General features: G+C 35.2%; 1 protein-coding gene across 5 annotated transcripts in view; it reads right to left on the bottom strand.

Annotated features, from left to right (window-relative positions):
- TBC1D23 (TBC1 domain family member 23) overlaps positions 1–22,828 on the bottom strand; it is a 32,139-nt gene that overhangs the window by 2,895 nt on the left and 6,416 nt on the right. For 3 of the 5 annotated variants that reach the window (XR_015771965.1, XM_005523949.3, XM_088051893.1), the window contains 17 exons: positions 22,337–22,448; positions 21,935–22,040; positions 19,908–20,112; positions 18,489–18,612; positions 16,271–16,395; positions 16,114–16,157; positions 15,102–15,205; positions 14,185–14,307; positions 13,162–13,254; positions 10,428–10,598; positions 10,163–10,205; positions 9,315–9,421; positions 8,507–8,649; positions 6,832–6,876; positions 3,730–3,818; positions 823–958; positions 128–322 (listed from right to left, as the gene is read on the bottom strand). Coding sequence is in view for 4 of the 5 variants with exons in the window: in XM_005523949.3 (XP_005524006.2) it covers positions 128–322; positions 823–958; positions 3,730–3,818; positions 6,832–6,876; positions 8,507–8,649; positions 9,315–9,421; positions 10,163–10,205; positions 10,428–10,598; positions 13,162–13,254; positions 14,185–14,307; positions 15,102–15,205; positions 16,114–16,157; positions 16,271–16,395; positions 18,489–18,612; positions 19,908–20,112; positions 21,935–22,040; positions 22,337–22,448 (1,965 nt within the window). In the remaining variant the exon portion in view is untranslated. The remainder of the gene's footprint in view (positions 1–127; positions 323–822; positions 959–3,729; positions 3,819–6,831; positions 6,877–8,506; positions 8,650–9,314; positions 9,422–10,162; positions 10,206–10,427; positions 10,599–13,161; positions 13,255–14,184; positions 14,308–15,101; positions 15,206–16,113; positions 16,158–16,270; positions 16,396–18,488; positions 18,613–19,907; positions 20,113–21,934; positions 22,041–22,336; positions 22,449–22,828) is intronic. The other 2 variants (XM_088051894.1, XM_005523950.3) reach the window with 1 other exon arrangement.

Below are 22,828 nucleotides of genomic sequence, written 5' to 3'. Positions count from 1 at the left end.
ATGCATTCCTAAATAAAAACTATTACTTCTGAACTCAATTCTGTGAATTACAGCATACCCTTGACTTCCAGTGTCCAGCATCCTGGATATCATTACCACTTACACCTCTGCTACTGAGATGGCTTACCTTTCAACTGCCAGAATTTCTATGCCTGAAGTATTGCTATTTCCATACTTAAAGGTGATCAGTTCTGGATGTTTCTTCTTGGATGTGATTTTGACTACAGAGTTGAGTGCCTGTCGAGACTGTATGTAAGCCAGTCCCTTTCTTGATGGAATCTCCCTCAAACAGTACATATGAGTTGCTGTGACTAGGAGATGACTGGAAGAGAAGAAAAATACCTATTAGTTTTCTTAATGAATTAAATATCAACTGTTTATTCATAAACATTTCTAAACTACGTGGAGATTAATACAGCTACCAAACCTAAGAAATAGTTTTAATATTGTCATCTAATTAAGAAAGCTCTACAAAATACTTCTGATTTTCCTTGAGTGCTGTAGCATGGCCATTTCTGAAAACAAGCATGGCATCCTCCCCAACACTACTGGTGCACAGAGCACGGCAAGTACCTCCAAGACCCTCCCTCCCCTTTCAATTTTCCTTACTATCTTGTTCTTCAAAGCAAAACTTTACACCAGGTTTTATACATAATTACCATTCTATAACACTGCAAATACAAGAATGCAAATACATTAACACTATGTTCACACTTCCATTTCCTAGTTTAATATAATGGATAAATTAAGTGACCAACACTTTTTTTTTAGAATGTGTATCAAGATGGATGTTTTCATTGAACTTAGGATTAATTTCAGTACCTGGGAAACATGTGTCCATTTTCTTTTACTTCATTACATGGAAAGTTATACTTCACATCAGGTTTATTTATCCACGTTTGGATGTTGACAACCTCTTTTCGATCATCATCTGACATTGAGGAGCTATCAATTTCATCTGTTTTGAATGGAGGGGGTAAAAACGTTAACAAAAAAAAAAACAAAACAAGCATTTTCACACCCATCAGCCAATTTTTCAATATGCTTAAAGCCACTGTAGCTACACTGGTTCAAAGCAAGTGTACTAACCATACAGAATCATTGAGAGGGAAGAAAGAAAAAGGCATATCTGATATTTCTCTCTTAATTTTCTCTGAACAAAAAAGTATCTTGAGCTCAGGAGGTATCTTAGGTTGTTCTAATTTGTCCATTCAGTAAAGTTTCATGGGTTTCTTTCACATGGACTTGTCCAGACTTTCCTCAAAGCCATATAAACCCTTTGCATTTAAACCACCAATATCTTGTGGCAAGGAGTACCAAAACTAAGCCAACTTCAGTCCAGGAGAGTCTCTTCTTGTGGCTTCTAGTTTCTTTTACAAGAAGAAATGAACACCTGTTGATCCCTTTCAAGGCCAGGCATTATTTTTGTGGACCACTTTCTCTCCCTTGAAATGCTTCTTTCACATAATAAAACTTCTAACATTCAGCTGTGCCTTTTCTGAAAGTAATATCACATCTTTCTTTCCTCACCATTCTTACTCCTCTCTGAGCCTTCTCCTGTTCAAACATTGTTTCTGACATCAAGGGCAGAAGACACACAATATTTAATGTGTGGGTGAATCATAGATTTCTGAGGATTTGATTTCCTTTTCTGACTGCTAATGACCGCTTACTTATTATAAACCCACTGCTGCTGGACACAGCCAAATCATTCTACCACAACTGGATCTGAAATTAAAAGTGGGTGGGTTTTTTAAATGTCTTTCTTGCATTAAATTCATACTGAATTTCATGTGCCATTTTATTAGCCAGTCATTCAGATTAGCAAAAGACTCAGTCTGCCCTCACTATCTCAAATAACCTAGGATCATTAGCAAAAATTGTCGTCTTTGGCTTCCCTTTTTAAAGGACATTTAAGAACATATTCCAACCCTAAATTTTCAGCACAGATCTCTGTGAAACACCCAAAACTCCTGCACATGTTTATTACTTAGTTGCAAAATACTGCTTTTATGTCTAAAGGTGGTGATTATGTTTACAGAGTAATTTTGGTGCTATATTAAAATAATTTAAGCAATCTAGTTATCTAACACAATCAACTATATTAACTCCATACAAATTACTCCCAGAAATAACTCAGGACAGCTCTTTAAAGAGCCTTTTTCAAAGTCACTTTCCTACACTTTGTTAACTATTTACTTCAGTGCAATTCAGAATTTGAAACACACTTTGGAAAACACTTTCACTGAAAAATAGATAATGGAATTGAAACAAATTGAACAATAATCCACCCTCATGCCACAGAATGATAGAATGGCTGAGGACAGAAGGGATCTCTGGAGGTCAGCTGGTCCAACTCCCCTGCTCAAGCAGATCCACCTAGAGCAGGCTGCAATAATTACAGCTGACTGCAATTACTTACTACTGAAAAACCCCAAAGACTAAAGCTTCACAAAACAAATTATACAGAAACAGGTTCACTTTTTGCATTCTTTTGTATCAAGATTATATGTATTTCACTTCATATGTGTTGGCTTTGCTTACTCAAATTACTCTGATTCTACTTACTTACCAAGTGTAATAGTGTTATGAAAAGCAAATAATTAATAGAACTTAGCAAACAACCATAACTGAAAATGTGTTCTAGACAATCTGTCTTGGGGGAGCTGCTTTTCTGAATCTACACAGACTTTGCCAAACACTATTATGGATACTCACAGAACTGTGCAAAATTAATCACACGGCATTTGGAGAAAAATCTTGTTAGCATTAAAGCTTCTTCTGCCTGATAATTTCACTTTGCTCCTTCAAAATTTTTATTGCAGATAATGATCAACTGTTTGTCATCCATGTTATTTAAACCTCTGACTCTCATTAATCTTCCTGAATTGTTTCTTTTGCATGTCAAAGATTCTCAGACTAGTTACTTGTTTCTCCTACAGAAGCCAAATATGCCTTTTGGCCACAGAAGAGATATTTGTGAGATGATGACTGGCAGTGGGCTAAAACTACCAGAGCAAAACCAGGACAGCAGTAGGTCTGCACCATTCTAATGTTAGAACTGCTCTCAAAAAACCTCCAAACCTTTATGAAATGTGTGGTGCTCTAGTTTTGCTTGCAGTTTTTCAGCTAGATAAAAAATTTAAATAAAAATTGCATGTTTTTTCCTACAGCAACCTGCATGCATATCAAGAGATGAATCCATTATTAATAGATTCAGTGCTGAAAAGCAAAGTCTGAAATGCTGGAGAGGTGTGCACACATTAGCCATTTAAAATCTAGCTCCAACTATATTTCAGAAATTCAGAGCATTACACTAACTGACAATACTAGACATTTAAATTGAGATACATCAGCCAAACTAAATCTACATTTTGCTTACTGTTGAGAGTAATAAAGGCACAATTGCTAGTTTATGCATACAAGATCAGTATAGAAAAAGATCTTTGTTACAGAAATAACAAGTAAAGACAAAAAAACTATATCTGCTTATTTCAATTTCTTCCTGTTGGCTGTTTGGTGCCTACCACAAATTATTTTTTATTTAATCTGCTACTATGTATTTGAAGAGAGCTGGTCCTAGGCATTACCATAACACACATGTACAACAATAATAGATAAGTATCATATTGCAAGACAAAGATGTAAGAGACACTCTTTGATTTAGTCCAACTTAATAATTTTGCCTAAATAAGACAATCTAGGTAAGAGGAAAATCTTCTGCTGTACCAGTATCATATTCTTCTTCATCTCCGATGCTGAATACTGGCTTCACACCACGGTAGGGTTTTCCAACTCTGTCACTGCTGCTGACATGTCTGTTGGCAATGAAAAGGGCAGGAGAGGGCATGGGACAGGAGAAGAAAAGTATCTTTCAAACTGACGGTCTGAGTTTCACAGTAACATATTAGCAAAATGTAAACACAGCTGTGCAACAGACAAGTTAATTTATGAAGCTGCCTGCAAGGAAGACGTGAGTGACCCATCAAGCAACTCGGTTAGAGAAAGCACATAGTTCAGTCGCTTTGTGAGGCTGACTCTTGTAACAAAGAAAGTGGAAAGAAAGGTTGTTTGTTTCAAAAACTCCCCAACTTCTGCTCACCTTCTCAAATGGCAACACACATTAGAGACCTGAAAACTGACAACATGCTAAGTTTCCAGCATAAAACTAAAACATAACTGGACAGTCAGGGCAACTTCACAAGGATGCCAAATGAAGCAAAAAACAAAGATTTAACTAACATGTCTGGAAGTTATTTTTTTCCTTGTTAATTCTTCAAAAGATAACAAAATGCCTTAAGAACTACACAGTGGGGTTATTACAAACCATCCACTGCAGTCTAAATCATGACTTCCTGCTCACTACTTCCAGCTTGAGTCAAATGTTGAAATATTTACTCAAACAATTCCTATTGCTACAATCCCAGCACTATTGTGATATTGATGTCAAAAATCACATTTAAATTATTTCTACAGATCATATCAAATTACACAGACAACTGAGTCTTAATGTGTGACAGCTCAAGTCCTGAGGTATTTTAAAGCTCCAGCTCAGAATGCTGCAATTACATGGTCAAAGCTGAATTAAAAGCTCTTGCTCTGAACTGTAGAGAATACCTGAAAAATAAGACAAAAACCTGAAAGTTCAGAAAGCAACAAAATAGTCAATTTCTGAAAAAACCAACCAGTTTTAGCCTTTAGAACTGGCAGTGCTTAGCAGTTTTACAACACTCAAAACAAAACCAAAAAACTTGCCTGTCTCTTTCCTCCAGTTCAATAACCTCCTTTATTCCATAAATACTGTGTGTTTATGTTTCCTACCAACTCTAAGCCTTGCCTCCTGTTTTAAGTATATTCACAAACTCCAGTTTACATGCTACTTTAGAACCAAGCTGGACAGCGAACAGGTTTAGTAACAGGTAAATTAATGCTGCTACTTAGGGATAGTTAAAAGCAGAATTGAAAGTTAGCAAACAACATTTTCTATGGGTAAAATTTAGTAATATGAACAAAATAAGGAAAAGTTAAAAAAACAAATGAACAGAAATGTGGTCTAAAATGGCACAAAACTAAACATACAATAACATGCTCATTAGTGTTTAAGACAATAAGCATCAATGACACTGACAATTCAAGAGGGCAGTGCTTCCATATGGAATACATATTATTTTGTAAATATGCTTTAGTAAAACAACCAATTGAGTAAGAAGCAGCAAATTCAAATAATGTCAAATTGAATTATACAGAGAGGATCTAAGAGCAGATCTCACTGGTGTTTATCAACCGAAGTTAGTCAGGACAAGAGAGTAAACAAGAGAGTAAAATCCTACTTTATAAAAGCCTGGTAACATCTTAAACTAGAAATTTATTCTCTTTAACCTGCTGACATGGAAGGCTATCATTACATGGTTACAAATTGAATGCAATGTCTTTTGGTGGCAAACCTACCAAATGAAACATCCTGGTGATAAGCACAAAGTAGACCTGATTGAATGGATACAGAAAAAATGCCATTCTAGGTTTTTAAGAACTGTAATTTTAAGAAAATACTTTAGGGATATACAGTGTGAACTAATTTATTATTACATCTACCCAATGAAAGAAGATGTGCAATAGGAGTGAAAGGAATATGCAAAATAACCAAAGCAAAATCTCAATATACCAAAACTTCTGGTTACAAATACAGATTGATACATCTCTGACTTATAGAGTCACCATACATTTAATTTGGTATTTTAACATTTGTTACCATATTCTAGAAACAGATCAACAAAAAGAGGGGTACAATCCCCATGATCTTTAGTATTTCTAAATTAATAAAACATACGATGTGTGCTGTTGGGCCATTCCTATTGCTTTTCTTTTACAGGATACTGGTTAACATTACTACTGATTTTGTTCACACGAACAATACCTTTCTGTGACACTTTTGGGTGAATCCCAGCTCAAATTATGTGCAAACTACTTGAAAGAAAAATTAGTCAAAAATCCTTGAAAATCCAGTTTTAAAATTTCCAATAATTCATCTAGCATTAATCTCCATGCATTTCAGTGTAAGAAGGTCAAAAGCTACAGAACTCCTAAAGCATAATCAAAGTTCCAAAGTGATTATGCATGAACTGCTCTTCAATTACCACAAGTAATTTTATAAAAACTCAATTCACAATTTTTATTTCTGAAATCATTATAAGACACTGTATGTGAGGCAAATGTGAAGGGCCTCCACGTTTGCATGAAATGCAGTAATTATGTGAACAAGATAAGATAGAATTGCAAAAGCATATTTACTTTCAATTTTTCTTTTCCCAGTAATGAGCATGTCTATTTCTTTCAGCATGTTCTATTACCATGTGATAAGAAGCATAAAAGTTTGAGACTTCCAGACAGAATTTCCATATGGCTTCCCTGTCATGTCTAAGTTCTGATGATGTTTTATGAAAAGTTTACTTTTCATACTTATAGTCTCTCTTGTTAGAACCTTAAGCCATAATTTGTTCAGTATTTTTTGTGTCTTCTACTATTACAGGTTACTAATAAAATGTACATAGGAAATGACAGGTTAAAAAAAAATCTATAAAAAGCAATAGTAAGGAAGAGGACAGAAATAACAAAGCAGAAACTAAGAAAGCACTGCCAATACATTCTTTTTCTTCCTTTAGTCTCTTGACCAGTGCTTGTAAAAAGAAAGTTTTAATATATTTTAAAAAAATTAAATTAATATCAAAATATGCAAGCAATCTTGTCAGTGTAACCAATGCTTACAAACATTGTGATGCCATGCTAAATACAAGAAAGGTGGTCTTAGTCAGACTGCTTAATTATCAAGCTTACCGCTCCATGCTTGCTCTGTCTGGCCAGGAAATATTGAAAGGTATTCTACAGTACATTGGGGCAGAGGACAGAACAAAAGAATTAAAAAAATGTAAAGGAAAAACCTAGATAAATAGCTGAAATTCTCTATATTGGCAATGTACCTTCTTCAAGGAGGATGCTTGTAAATAAAAACAAGGCTTCATGAAAGCTGGACATGAGGTAAAGAATATTTGCAAAAAAAATATAATTTACTAAAAGATGAATTTCTTATGCTACCTATGGCTTAAATGCACGCAGTACTTGATTTCACAGAATGGCTTAGGTTGCAAGGGACCCTAAAGAACAGTATGTTCCACACCCTGCCCTGTACAGGGACATCTCACACTAGACCACATTGCTTAAAGTTCCATCCAGCCTGGCCTTGAGCCTTGGCCAGGGATGGGGCAGCCACAGCTTCCCTGGGCAGCCTCTGCCAGCACCTCACCACCCTCACTGTAAAGAATTTCTTCCTAATATCTAATCTAAATTTACCCTCTTTCAGTTTAAATCTTCACATTAATTACAGAATTATGAACTCCTGATTTAAGAAATCATAACAGCAGTTAATAGTAATTAGGCAGTTCCATCTTCATATGAATCTGCAATCTACAGTGGCTAAAACATAAATAATGACAAGTTGGAAGAGGGAATTTCCCCAATTCTGGCATTAATTTTTCACCACTCAGAAATTTGGGTAAGCCCTAAGAGTTAACCACGAATGTGTAAGTTTAATTCTTCACACAGCAAAAGCTACTACCAAACACTACTTAAGAATTTTTTCCTCTAATTGTGAAATAAAAGTAATAACAGTAATTTAGAAAAACATTTTCCAAAACAAACAGAAGGAATTATCTGAGGAACAAAACTATTAAAAACTGCTCTTCTTTTGATATTTTAAATCCTGCTATCAAACACATGCTAGGTCTCAGACTCCTGAATACCAGTGTCTTGGTATTCAACATACATCTTCAAAGAATTTAAAGAACTACAACAGGTGTTTTATTTAAAGCTCCGACAGATGAAAGCTGCTATTCTTGTATTTAGTTAAGGTAAGTATTTGGAATGGTGTCCTCCAAATTTGAAAGTGTTCTTCAATCTACTTGCACATTCTCATTCCTGAAGACACAAAAACTAAACAAGAGTGGATTCTGAAATTCTGGATTAGGAAAGCAGCTTTACACAAGGACTTCAAAAAAATTAGGATCTTTAAAAGAGGTAAACTCAATTTGGCAAGATGCAGCGGTGAAAAAAACCAAAACAGAACAAAATCAACCAACCAACTGAAAAAACCTATCCAGAATTCTGCTGTCTTTGATCTATTTCATTAGAGTCAGGATGGGGAGGAACTGAAATCATTGTTCACTTTTAGACTGAACACAAAATTGACACATTATAAGAAGTGAAATTAAATGACAAATTCTAGATAAGCATTCAAGGCAACAGGGACCCACACTGGCCTTGAAATATTAAGGAACAGCAGTACATTCCCTGGATCATGACAACATGTGTGATGAGGGTAGGGTTAGAGGATTAAAAAACTGTTATTCAGTTTTGTAAGGCAACTTGTTCTCAATTAGCACAGTTTTCACACTTACAGAACAGCCACATGAAATAAACTTCTCCCAGCTAATGCACAGTGAGATAAAGGACGCACCTGTCCACTGGAGTAGATGTATTTTCAATAAAACTGATAACTTTCTCTTTCACATTCACAGACTTAGTCTTCAAAGCAACCGTCATTTTATTCACTAGGGACTTCACTCCTTTTCCATCACCTGAACCATTTGGAGAATCACCCTGAAAAAGTAACTCCTCTCAGGATTAATCATATAAAAGTATATTATTTCATCTCAACGAATTTATTAAAAAGGAAACAGACTACAGAACAGCAATTTACTTTTTGGTAATCAGTAGAACCTTAATTACACAACTGAGTATTTCTTCAGAGCTCTATCAAATAACAGCAATGACATGTGACTGAGGAAAATATCATCCTATAAAGCAAGCTTGACAGACTACATTTCTGAGCACTCTGCTATGGACATCTAGACAAAGGAATCCTGTTAGTGATACACTGCATCTAGATTAAAAGCTAAATTCTACACATAATATATCAGCTGTAGAAAAGATACCATTTTGAGCTCTGCTGCAAAATTGTATGCTACTTTATAGTAACTTATTCCCAGAGTAAGAGCCTGGGAAAGAGTTGTCTATTACATGTATTCTGCTGGAGAATGACAACAGCAAGTTCTTACCTACAAACTCTTTCCCTCAAGAGGATAAAAATGTTTAGATCACCTCTGACTAGACTGTGATCATAGCTTGAAATTAAACACACAAGTGAAAACAGTCATGGCTTTCAATAATGCATTTTATACACTAGAACAAGGAATGCAAAGAAAGCATTCAGTAAACCTAGGGTTCCCATCCCACTGTAACACTTATGCTAAAATTTCACTTACATCAACAGAGTTTATGCTATTTCTTGAGCCTGATGTACTTGCAATCCAGTGGCCATATCCATTTTCTGGTCCTTCCACATTGATATCTGCTAAGTGCTGTTGGAGGGCTGTTAATAGGCCATTAAAAACAACCAGAATTACACTGGACTTAGTCTGTTGATGAAAATATTGTATATACCTAAGACTAATCAGTAACAATTTCCCCCACAATTCAATAAGTAGATAGATTCAGCGATCACTCTAACAATCCCCAGCTTTTCTTTATAGTACAAAGGCATTAAGATAATCTAATTATCTAATGCCTATTTATCTACCTAGTATACTAATTATTTTAGTAAACATTTAGAATACAGCAGCAATTAAAAATAAATCACTGCTTTGATCTTGGAGACAGCTCTTACAATATCACACATGTGATCAATAATACCTCTACTGTCATATTGTAGCACAGATCTCTACTGTTGTAGAGCCTGATTATTTCCAGCAACATCAACTGCAGAATTATGAACTCCTGATTTAAGAAATCATAACAGCAGTTAACAGTAATTAGGAAGTTCCATCTTCATATGAATCTATAATCTACAGTGGCTAAAACATAAATAATGACAAGTTGGAAGAGGGAATTTCCCCAGTTCTGGCATTAATTTTTCACCACTCAGAAATTTGGGTAAGCCCCAAGAGTTAGCCACAAATGTGTAAGTGCACAGTGTTTACTTACACAAAACAAAAACCTGACAAATGACACCTAGTTGCTATTCATTTAGATAGCTTTTAGCAAAAGCCTCAAAAATATTAAGTGTTAAGATATCAAGATTTTTCAAGTCAAAGTTCATTATTAATAAGCTTACCCATAAAGCCTCCTTTGGCAATGCTAACATACTCCTTATTTTTCTGCAACAAAAAAGATCATTCTGATCAGAGCAAAAACCTGTGGAATGAGTTTGGCAATTATGGTAATGAAACAGGGGTTAGTTTGTTTACTAAAAACTGTAAACTTGAGTAGTGCAAAAACCAGTTCAGATTTTAAGGAGAAAATGGTTTGCTGTTTACCATCAATGACACATGCAGACAGCCTTTGCTCCAGTTCTTAAATCAGTGGCAATTTAATTGTACCTGTAAGAAATGTGCTAACACCATGTTCATATACATATCTTCTTCTTCCCTGCCACTTCCCATGAAGCAGAGATGTTCCCCACCAGCTATGGAGCCAGACTCAATAGATTGTTTTTGTGCTTCTAACAGGGATTTTACAGACTGTGCAAATTCTGATGGGTTCTGAAGCATCTGTGGAATGAACAAACAAAAAATGGTGTTTGACACCAAGATACTGTAACACAAGCTGTGAAAGGAGACAAACTTTGAGAATAGTTACAATTTGTTGAGCACAAGCAAGGCAACATCAGCACTGTGCAAGTCACACACATACACCCTGAACCAGACTGAGACCTCATGTTACATAAAGAACACTTGAGAATGGTCCTTTACTTCCTCACCCCACTTGCTCCCCCCAGGAAAAAAATATAGCTAACATTTGCTAGTTTACTTCTCAAGGCATCTAGTAATAAGTTTTGGAAACCTTCATGTTGCATTAATTTGGTAATACAGCAGCGGGACTTGTTTCCATATTCACACATGCTTGGGCACAACACATTCAAACTTTGGAGATTCATAACCTTTTCAACTACCTAGGATTTCTAGATGCTAGTAAATCTTTCTCTTGTTGTCTCCCCACTAAGCTTTTTCTCATTTACTTATCAAGATCTGCAAACAGAAATTACAATTGAGAGTACAAGGAGGTATCTGTGATTCTTTGTACTCTAAAAAAGTAAAGGCTGGGATACATGAAGGCCTGCTATGCATGCAAAAACAAAAGTTCTATTATGAAAGAGATGGAGAAACAAGGACTTTCTCAATATAGCTAAAATTTTAACCTGTGTTTGTGGGGAAGGTACTTACTCAAACTCATAAGGGAATTTTGACGTGTAACTGGATTGAGGGAGGCAGGGAGGGGCCAGAAGGGGCTCCCATTATCTTGTCTGTACAGTGGATTAAATGATGAAGGACAAAGTCACAAGTACACAACCTAGCCATCAGTAAGTAAAGCTGAATTTTAACTGGGGTTTTCCTAGAGATAAAGGCTGCTGCTTTATTACACAGGTCCTAAATCTCATTACTTCCTCTAACTATAAATGAGATGGATTCCAAAGTGCTTTCTTTCCCCATTGTCTCTCCTTACAATAACTTTTGTGTACTTTGACACATACAGGAATATAAAATGCACTGAAATTCCATTAATGACTTTTCATCACAAAGATTTTTCCCTATAATATTTTCCTAGCATTGAACTTCTAAAAACAAGGATGAACTTGGTGACATTCATCCACCACGGTTCACAAAGGACCATTAATTCCAATATACAATTTGAATACATATGAACTGATCACATCTAATTTAAGACTTGTTTCCATGGACTCCTTTTTCATATACTATCAGCTATTTGTACTACTTAATAATTTAAAATGCTTATTTCTACTTCACTGAATATGACATTCAATTAAGGCTAGCAGAATACCCACATAGGACAGGGCAAGTTTTTCCTAAATGATTTTCAATCTAGGTTAAAAACCACACTATATCAAAGAATCATTTAGGTTGGAAAAGACCCTTGTTATTGAGTCCAACCATGAACCTCACCCTGCCAACTCTCCACTGCTAAGCCACATCCCCAAGTGCCACATCTACAAGTAATAAATAGCTCCAGGGATGGTGACTCAACCCCTTCCCTGGGCAGCCTGTTCCAATGCTTGACAACCCTTTTCAGGGAAGAAATTTTTCCTAAAATCCAATCTAAACTTCCCGTGATGCAACATGAAGCCACTTACTCCTCCTGTTCTACTGCTTTTTACTTGGGAGAAGAGACTGACACCCATCTTGCTACAGCCTCCTTCAGATAGTTATAGAAAGCACTAAAGTCACCCTTCAGCCTCCTTTTCTCTCCCCTGTAATTATATTTAATATTATATTTACATATGTGCATATAATACTAAGTAATGCATCATTTTTATTAGAGAGGTAAAGATATTAGATGCAGGATTGAACTTAACTAAGGTATAATAGTCTTTTATGTTGTATATCCAAATAAATCATTCCATACAGCTTCCACAGGCTGCTCAAAGTAAAATATTTGAGTGCTAATCTAGAAATGATGAATACACTGCTGAAATGGGAGTGATTTTGGGGGGAAAAAAGGACAGAGAAAAATTATGACTGAACGTTCAATTAGGAATTCATAATCAAATAAGAAGTATAAAATCGTTATTGAAGTTATTCATCCACAGCACATCTCAGTGCCAAAAATAATGCACTTGTGTATTGTACAGCAAAAATTTCAAAGAAGCAACCAAATTCTTTTCAAGATATATGCCCTGTAAAAGCAGACTGTAATAAGACTGGCTGAGGCAAAAAAAGAGACAAAGAAAGAAAGTGCTCTTTTAAAAAATTAATTACACCTTTCACTGGAAAATAGGATGCTAAAAAGAGATTTCTCCTCCAAGCAATGTATAGTCTTTAGTCTGTATGGGTTTCCATTTCTAATCAAAGAACAGAAGTCTGGAATCCCACATTCTAATGTCATTAAGGGCTAAACTTCTCAGTCAAATAATGGTTTTATCATCTCCTTTAGAGAAGCTAATTTTTGAAAACTTATCATCACATAGCTAGATGCTGCATCTAGTCCACATACCAGAGCCTAAGTTAAGGTTACTTTATTTTTCAAGGCAGGTATTTCTCTCCCCTTCTATCTCAGTTAGGATTCAAATGCCAGTAAAGAAACAAAAAGCATACAAACCAAATCTGAGTCTAAATGAAATGCTGTCGATAAATGCCCAGCATTGTATTGCTCTGCAGGACGACAATCCACTACAAAGAATCTCACTCCTTCCTGAAAGAGAAATTCTTAAATTTTAAAATTGCATAATTATTGATAGAATTCAATTACATTCCAATACTAATTCCAGTACTACAGGAACTGCTCAGAGGGGCTAAGAGCTATTCAAAACTAACTTACTTCACCACTTGGTTAATCTGAACTTTGTCTAGTCCGTTACCAGACTAACAGTAGTATTTTAGTATCAGCTTTCCATTAATACATCAGCTTGTGCATGAGAAAGGATCATCCAAGTACAATTATATAACTTCTACTGAGATGAAAAATAGGGGGTATGAGACAATCCAAGAGTCCACTATTTATCAGCACAGCATATAAGAATGGGTTTATATCCCACTAACTTGGATAGGATATAAACAGATGCTTAACTTTATTTGGACAGGGAAAAACCCCAAGCTATTAATGACAAAACTTCTACAAGAAGTCAGTAGTCAATAAGAAACACTGTAATCTAACTACATTATGATCCATATATGGGTCTTACATATTTGTAGTGAAGTCCTTGAATCTATGTCTCCAATTAACTTCTACTGAAACAACTTTAATCAATTTTCTTTTTTTCATTTAAACCCTTCATTGACAAAAGATATTCCTTAACAGCATTCTTCACAAAGGTACTGAGTAGTGAATTTTAAATTTTCCTCTACAGTAGCTACATTTGGAAAGGAATTCAAATTAGTGAGATAGTACTTTGAGCTCACACTCCTCAAATTCAAATCAGCTGTCTTAAGCTCCCTATGCTCCTTCCTACAGCTCAAATGCATTGAAGACAGCAGATCATTTACAAGGGAGAAAACTTCAAGACCAAAATATTTTTCCTGAAATAGCAAATACTCATTTGTGTTGTTAGCTCTTCAAACTAATGGTTAGTGATTGAGTCTTTTCTGTAAAATAGTGAGGGGAAGGTAAATTCAGTATACTGACTCCTTGTTGCTGGTTTGCTTGCAGAATCTCGGACACAGAAACTGCTAGACAGAGAGCCTGGCTCAAGTCTGTGTCATCATCTTTGAGGCCCAGCAAACTGCTGCCAAAAAGACTGTGGTTGTCCTAATAAGGCAAGAAAAATAAAGATTAACTGAAGCCATTGTCTTTATGTGTGAAAGTTTAAAATAAAACAATATCCACTAAGCTGCAAATATGAAGTTCCACACGTGTGTATCCTGTCCACACAGTAATAAAACTTTTGATCAGAGATTCTTTCTGAGCACCATGGCAAGGTCTGCACTTCCATTACAAACATGTTTGTTCACCACTTTGACCACACCAACATGATGCAGTGTCTCTGGTATTTGTTTTTTAGTTGTTTGCTTTGTTTTTTCCCCCCACAAAAAACCTCCCATACCTGTCTACACACGTCAGCCAAAGTACATACAAGCCGAGGGCACTGGCTATCAAATACTTTTATTTCATCATTAACTAAGTCAGATACCATGAGTAAGGAAGAGCTGCAAAAAGTGCAGGTGATAATAGATTTATCTACAGAGACTTTTTCCTCTTTATTATTACAAATACAGCTAGCACTGCTGTGCAGTGTACTACAATGCAATTGTGTCAATATACACAGACATATTCATGTCAATATTCATCAGATCTTACAAGAACTTTGGAAAATGGGGTTATCAGTCATGAAGTGAGAATATTGCAAGGAAGATTCTCTCTTAACATATTCCACTTAACCTCATCTTTCAAAGGTCCTAACAGTAAATACCGTCAGAGTAACAACATGAAAAAATCGCTTTAAAAAAAAAAAAAGAAAATCACAATGAAATATTCCAAGTTATTGTCAGTAGGAGCTTAGACACTTGCCAGAGAGAAGAGAATTTCAAAATTACTTTCATTACCTTCCTGAAAGAAGCTGGAGTTTTGCTACAGTAATATTGTGCCAAAGAGAAGAGATCTTCTATATCCTCTAAATCAAGATTGGCTGGTGACGTTTCTAAGGATTCTGAGACAAATAAACAACATAAATGCAACACTATCCAGACACAGAAATCAAGCAACATAGAACATAAAAGAACTTATTTTAATAAGGCATAACAATCTAGTGTATTAATTAAACATGAATATTGATCCACTCTCCAGATGAAAAGTGGAGATACAGGAAATACTCCTTATTCATAGAAAACTTATGATTTTTTCTAGATGTTTGAACCTTCTATGCAAATTATTTTTTACCACATTCTTACTTCTGCATAGTTTTAGCTTTCAATTCTAATTCTAATTTAGCTACTTTTCTAAAGAGCTTGACCTCTAGAATCCTTTAAAATGAGTACTTAATCAGTAGCACTGTTCTCTGTCCAGGAAAACCCAAGGGTGTAATTCTGCACCATATGGCAAAGACACAAAATTCCAAGCACTCTCATTTTGAACTACTAGAGATTATTAATTACTATTAATTACACTGCATTACGTTTGTAAAAAAAATACAAAGACAAGAGCTATTTACATTTTCCACTGAAATTTAATGCATTTTCTATAAAAACAATGAATTAAGCTCAAATTAAGTGTGCATGAAGACAATCCAGAAAATGCAACAAGTGCAGTAGATTTAAAGAAGGATTCGACAGCTGTTGCTTTGGGCTTAGAAAGACCAGTTTCTGGTGATTGTTTCCAGTACTTCAAATTGAAGTATAAAACTAGGTGTGTGAGTATTAAAAGGAATGAGGAAAGAAGATCAAGGACAGGGCAGCAAAAGAACAGTAAGAAAGGAATTAATGGGTGAAGAGATTTGTTAATGAGAAAAATCACATGGAAATAAACCATCTAGCTCTTTAGCAACAAAAAATAGTAATAAATGGGAATTAGAGTATATAATAAATATTTCACTAGCAGCTATGTAAGAGAAGTACTTACTTATCATTTCTTCTTTATCTGATTCTTGTGCTAAGATAACGTCTCTGAAAACAGTAAAGTCACAGGCATAGATTAAGTCAGTAAAACCAAAATGAAACAAACCTGGATTAAAACAATGTCAGCAAAGAATGTCCCAAAGAATTAACTACACACTTACTTTGCATTGACAAGGATGATCAACATTAAGAAATAAATAAAGAATGGATCTGCTTGTTGTAGATATCCATCCCATATTGCCTGAGTGACTTCAGCTGAACAGTAGTATGAGAAGAGGCTTCCAAGCTAAAAATTTGGAAAATAATGTGAGTAAATGCAATTACCAGGAACAATCTTATCAGGGAAACATTTTTAACAGAGATACACGATATCCAAAAGAAAATAAACCCAACAAAATTATGATAAAGCCTACATCTGCACAGCATACTGAAGGATGGTTCTAACCTCTAAAATATTTTTATGGAAACGGTGCACAATGCTACAGATTATCTATGAATAAATATGACTAGTTTGAAGGCAAAGTTGGCTGTACACTGCCAGCCTTGCAAATTCAACCACAGATAACAAAATCAAGCTGGAGTACTGTTTACCTCACAGCCAGTGCTAAATACCAATTACCAACAAGACAATCATAAGAGAATATACTCAAATAGCATAGCAATTAGAGCTTCGGAAGGATCCTGCAAACATAATTATTTTTATTTTCCACAGTAGAATTGGGCTAATTGAACAAGGTTGCACATTAGTTTGACAACATTACTTACTTAGCATTACATTATGATGCTTTATGACTGAGTAATTAAACATTTGCAAGCATCAGAAAATTTTCATTACCATTTAAGAAACCCTTTGCCTGTTCCCATGCTCCCACTTGAAAATACATCCTCTCTGATATACAAAGTTCAAAGCAGATAAAAGGTAGGAACTTCTTACCATACATGCCAGGTAACATTTAAAATCTCACCTAACTGAAATGTATGCCACCTGACTTCACTGGGGTCTTACTCAACTTGGTGATGCACACAAATGCTGTATCAACACAGCTATAGCTTCAAAAGCTTGGTGTCTGATTTAAAACACTATTATAGAATATTTCAACACTTCCTAGTATAATTTTATAGCAAAAGATAAAAAGATTTATTCAATTCTGACTCAAATGCAACTGAAGACAAAATGTCCATGAAGAAGATGACAATGGCAGGTCTCTGTACATTGCTTAAATATTTCTAAGTATTAGTGATACACTTATATAGACTGAGATTTTTCACAGATGAAACAGAGAATTTTACTGTAATCTCATTGTATAAAATGGAATTTAAGATTTTTTCCTAAAATTGTACACCAGGAAGCATGGTGTTGAGGACTGGCAGCTACACCAGCTTGCTTCACTACCACCTTTCAGAGAGAAGATTCTTTTTCTCATCAGGTTCCAAAATTCTAATAAACAACTTCAAAGAATTTTGTACTTACTGAGGAAAATTCTATTAAAAAATGGAAATTGAGCGGGAAAAAAAGGCCTGATTTCTCTTTTGAAGGCTCGTGAGACTGACAAAAGGCAGATTTTGAGAATATGAAAATTTTTCCTAGACACGTTTTTACACTAAAATTGGCAGCAGCCTTAAAAAAAACTCCAGAAAAACCACCCCCAAATACAGACCTCACAGTTTTATAATTCATTTCAGTCTTCTTTAAATGAAAATACACAAAGTTGAAAAAAGTTTTACACAGCCAATGAGTATGAAAGAAGAACCTAGAAGAGTTCATGGGTCAAAGCCTTCTCTATTAAATTACAGACTTTGCCTGTGCAAGCACAGTATCGTGATTTTGTATTGCATATACTAAGTAGCATTGAAACAAAAATGTTGTAGTAGTCCTGCTCCACAAACTTTATAAAAAATTATTGAGGTAAGCATTTTTGTAATTACTCACAGTTTGAGGCAGTTTTGAAGAGGAAATGACTAATGCTTTAAAAGTTGTAAAATTGCTGTGCCTAAACTCTAAAACGTGCTTATATCTCTTAGCAGTGAGATTTTAAAAACGATTCATACTTCAGCTTTAAAAGACCTGTTAGATTGATGTTTACCCATATCTATAACATACAGCTGCCCACAATCAAAACTAACATCAGGGCTTCTTGCTTTTAGAGTACGTCAGCTGCTATCATTCCTCCTTAGTCCAAGAAGTTCCTAACAAGACCTCATACCTCATGCTAAACACTAACAACAAAAAGCCCACACAATATTAAAACATGCAATTTATTTTAATATATGCAGTCCAAATTGCTTGTACTACTCTTCCATAAACCGACAACATAAAAATCCCTTAAATTTTAACAGAAATTTATTTTTCATTATGTTTCCCTACTTTCACTTTATTACCCAGTTGAGTGCATATGAATCTGGAGTCATCTTCTTGGTGTCCAGAAAGGAGCAGAGTTCAGGCTCATGGTACTGAAGCAACAGCCTAAATAGATGAAAGGGTCTTCCCTTCATAAAACAATCCCTAAAAAGTAGCAATGAAAATAATAAACGCCCCTGTAATATTGCAGTTTTGAGACTTACAGTAGCAATTCTTTACTATCTGTGATTATGTAATTTCCTGTACATTGCTCTTTTAATTCACAGGGACTAATCATGAAGTCAACTTGCCTCAAGAGTCAAAAAACAACCAATGAAATCAAGCCAACAAAAATCCCACAAACACTGAAACCCCCACTAAATTAACAAGGCAGTAGAATGAAATACTGTCAATATTGACAGATTATATAATACAGAAGTACTTAAAACAGATTTAAATCTCAAAACAAGGCAAGCATGGTAACAATGGAGCAGAGATTCACTGATCTACTATAAATTGCCTTTCTATGGCTTTCATTCTCCCACTGAAGAGGAAAAAAAACCCAGGAAACAGTTTGCATTTCATTGAAACACCACCTAGATTCCTACAGAGAAGCTCAAATACTCTGCAAGCCTTCTAAAAGCTTCTAAAGCCTTCCGAAAGCACATGAGTTATGTGACCATAATGCCACTATCCCCAAATAGCTCACAGAGCCCAAGAGTGTCTCAGAGCAGAAAGGGACACGTGCTGAGTCAAGTGATGGGACTGATAAATACTTCCTGCCACTACAGCAAACATGTTTTTCATATTTTGGGCACCTATCCATCAGCCAGGCTGGAATCCCCTCTCCAGGCAATCAGACTAAGATCTTTAATTACAGACTATTCAGCCTTGCTGAAGTGTCATAGTGGTCCAACATACATAAAAAACCTATTTTAGTGAGAGCACCTACATAACAGCATGAAAAGCTCAAAAGTAGTATTTGTCATTAAAAATATCTAGCAACTTAGAAAAAAGTGATTTCAGTCCCAACTCAAAAGAACATAGGGAAAAAATATCAGCTACTTCTAGAGAAATTCTGAGACTTAATTAGTGCTTATGAATTGCTGTTTCTAAAGGGATAGAAGTATTTTAGATACAAAAAATGCTAGGAAAGGGAACAAAAAAACCACTTTCACATAAGCTATGTGAATTAGTTCATAAACAAATGTTTTGATATTGCATGGAAGAACAGTTCTTTAAAAGGCATATTGAGTCACATGCTAACTCTTTGCATCTTAAAGCAACCCAATCATCTCCTGGATTTCAAACCAACAGGTACTGAAATTTATGATCATATGAAAGAATCTGACAATATGGCTACAAACAGTGCTACTCTAGCCAAAACCAACATGGACATCTTTCAGAGAATACTGCTACTGCCAATAAAAATAGTACATATGGAAAAGAAAGAGTTTTACCTTGGAATGAATTTATTCATGATAGCATAGAAGCAGTTGTACAAATCACTGCGGGGCAAATGAAGGTGCGCCAGAGGTTTGAGCAGATGTATCCAGCCGAGGCAAGAACTGTATTTAACATTGCGTGATTTACAATAAAATGTAATAACAGACTCAATATCCAAAATTAATACTGACTTCTCTTCTTCTGGCACCGACAACTGGTCTGAAATAGGCACAGAAATATAAACTGTGTTAAAGGCTTTTCAATGAAATGGGATGAGATTATGTCATAGCACAATTGCACCAATAGGGACTGATCAGGGGAAAAAAAAAGCCAACAAAACCAGACAAACAAAAAACTGGCTATTTCGATTAAATTCTTACAGAAAGGCGTTAAAAAAGGTATCAAAATACAAGTGATTTTATAAACCTAGTAGGATAAGACATTTAAATATAATTTAAATACCACAACAACAGGATGAAAGAAGTTTGGGGTTTCCAAGATCTGTATGAAAGAAGGTAGATTCTTTCAATGCACAGAATATTCCTCTTCTATTTGATGTGCTCATCACACAACTTAGGCTGAAGCCTACAACAAATTCATTTGAATTTCAACACAGATCAACCCACAGTGCAGATCTTCAGTTCCTCAGAAGTTGACTGACATACAAATTTATCCAAATTAGAAGTTTGAGATCAGCTAGGCTTACAGACTTAAATTTTAGCATTAACTTATAATTCACATTTTTTATTACACATTTATTACGAAAGTCTTTAATACTTTCCCATCAAAGCCAGTCAGTATTTGGCATTCTTTTTCTCTGCCTCTCAGAAAAATGAAACAGTACATAAAACTCACATGCCAACTGAGGATATACTTTAAATTTGGAGATTACTTGCTGTGTTAAAACATTGAAGTAGAGACATTTAATCCAACAAAAAACTGAGGTCTCCATATAACTGTCTTTCTGAAGTAACTTTACTTTTGTTCCCTTTATCAGTTTAAGTCCTTACATATAATGAAATATTTGCCAATAAATACAAAAGGAGAACTATCAGACACTGAAGTGCTTAATTTCATATGTTATGAATATAATCAGGACACTTTGCATCTTCCTGAAGAGACAGTGTGATTAAATCAGAGAGTGGAAATTCCACTCCAATCTCTTTCCTTTACAGGACAGAGAAAAGGAAAATAAGTCCTACTAGATTTTAGGGCTAGAAACTGTAGAACTGCATTTCAGAAATGGAAGGTATTTATGCGTGCACCAATTCCATCCTCTGCCTTAACTTTCAATTGCACAAAAATAAATAAAGTGATAGGTAATAAAACAGAAAATTCTCTTATTGAACTCATGAGATGTATCCTGATTTATGAGTCGGCATTGATTCTATCAAGTGATCACTGATATCAATGCTGTTGCATCATGGCAGGGATTTGATCAGTTCTGCGATGAGCTGCCAAGCAGATCCTGTGGCACCTCCTTGCAAACACACCAGAGTATTATTTCCTTTGTCCTGGCAGCACCCTGCTTGCACAAACACAGCCCTTCAATTTTGCTGGAAATGCTATTAAAAAGTATCTTTCTTTAAAATAGTTTTTGAAGTCTAAAATGTTTAATTTATTTCTTCTCTCAAATGTTACATGCATTTTTCTTCTACAGCAGGTTTCCAGATTAAGAACCAGGCCTTCCACAATTAAAAACCTGAAGGACACTATACAAAGAATGTCTGCTTTAAAAGATGGAGCCTGGAAAACAACTACCATTTTTTCATCTCACAAAGCTTTCTGACTATGCAAACTATCATTTACAAGGTAGTACTTTAAACTCCCATGATGTCAGCCCCAGCAGAGTCTGTGTACAGGTAAGATACTATTGTTTTCTTACAGTTTCTTACTGATTTTTATCTGCTCTTTCATCTTCCTCCTCAAAGCTTCCTCCAAAATGTAAACATCATTTAGATAATTTAATTGAAATAAAGTCTTAAGACAACAGAGAATACAGAAGTTTTTAAACTGATGATCCAAATGTAACAGAACTTACCAATTAGTTCTTGGCAATCTTTATGAATTATACTCTGCTCAGGTAGGTCTAAGGAGCCATCCCAGGATGCTAGGCTGTCCCCCTTTCCTACAACATTAAGTGCAATCTGAAAACAAAAATAGAAAGCCCTCTAAATATTTTAGTGTCTTTTTGCAGTTGCTCAATTACTGAACTCTGTAATTTGGAAAAAAAAACCAACAAAATCCCCCCCCCCCAAAAAAAAAACCAAAAAAAAAACCCACAAAAAAAACCCCACCTATTCTTAAACTGAATCAACATAGATGCATATTAAAATTACAGTACTACATCTCTTCTGTAGAGATGCCTAGCAATTAAATCTTTTACCTCCAATGAAACACAACCTCAAGTATTTCCTGCTTCCTGATTTAAGCTCATATTTACCTTCCAGACTTTGGCCCTTAGATCAGCAGGCAATTGCCTTCCTTGAATGATGTTTCTCACAGTTTCAAGATCACAACCTCCTTCTTCTAGAGCATCTGCAAGGTCTTTTATCCTAAAATAATGACATGTAATTTTAAAAAATCACTTATATTATTTTGCAATGTTTATACAGACTGAAGGCTACTGTCAGGCAAATCCCACACATATGCAAAGGTGTAAGACAACTTGGAAATTACTAAAAATACTTGCAAAATGTTATTTATTCCTCTGCTTTAACGCTGCTTGTTCAACTTGTAATTCCATTCAATTTACATACAAGAAAAAAGAAGTTTGCTTTTTTGTTTTCATTAAGTGACGATGTTGCAGAACATACCACAGAAATGCAAATTCGGTTGCAGTTTACAACTTTCAGCAACTTTCAATTTCAGCAAGTTTCCACACACACACACAAAGCAAACATTACACCTATATTAGATGGTGGAGTTATTTTAA

Source organism: Pseudopodoces humilis, chromosome 2, assembly GCF_049639895.1.
Source record: "Pseudopodoces humilis isolate 2021_Gansu_Grassland_sample_001 chromosome 2, ASM4963989v1, whole genome shotgun sequence".
Lineage (NCBI taxonomy): Eukaryota > Metazoa > Chordata > Aves > Passeriformes > Paridae > Pseudopodoces > Pseudopodoces humilis.
Note: the sequence above shows the minus strand (reverse complement) of the source record. Positions and strands in the feature narration are given on the sequence as shown.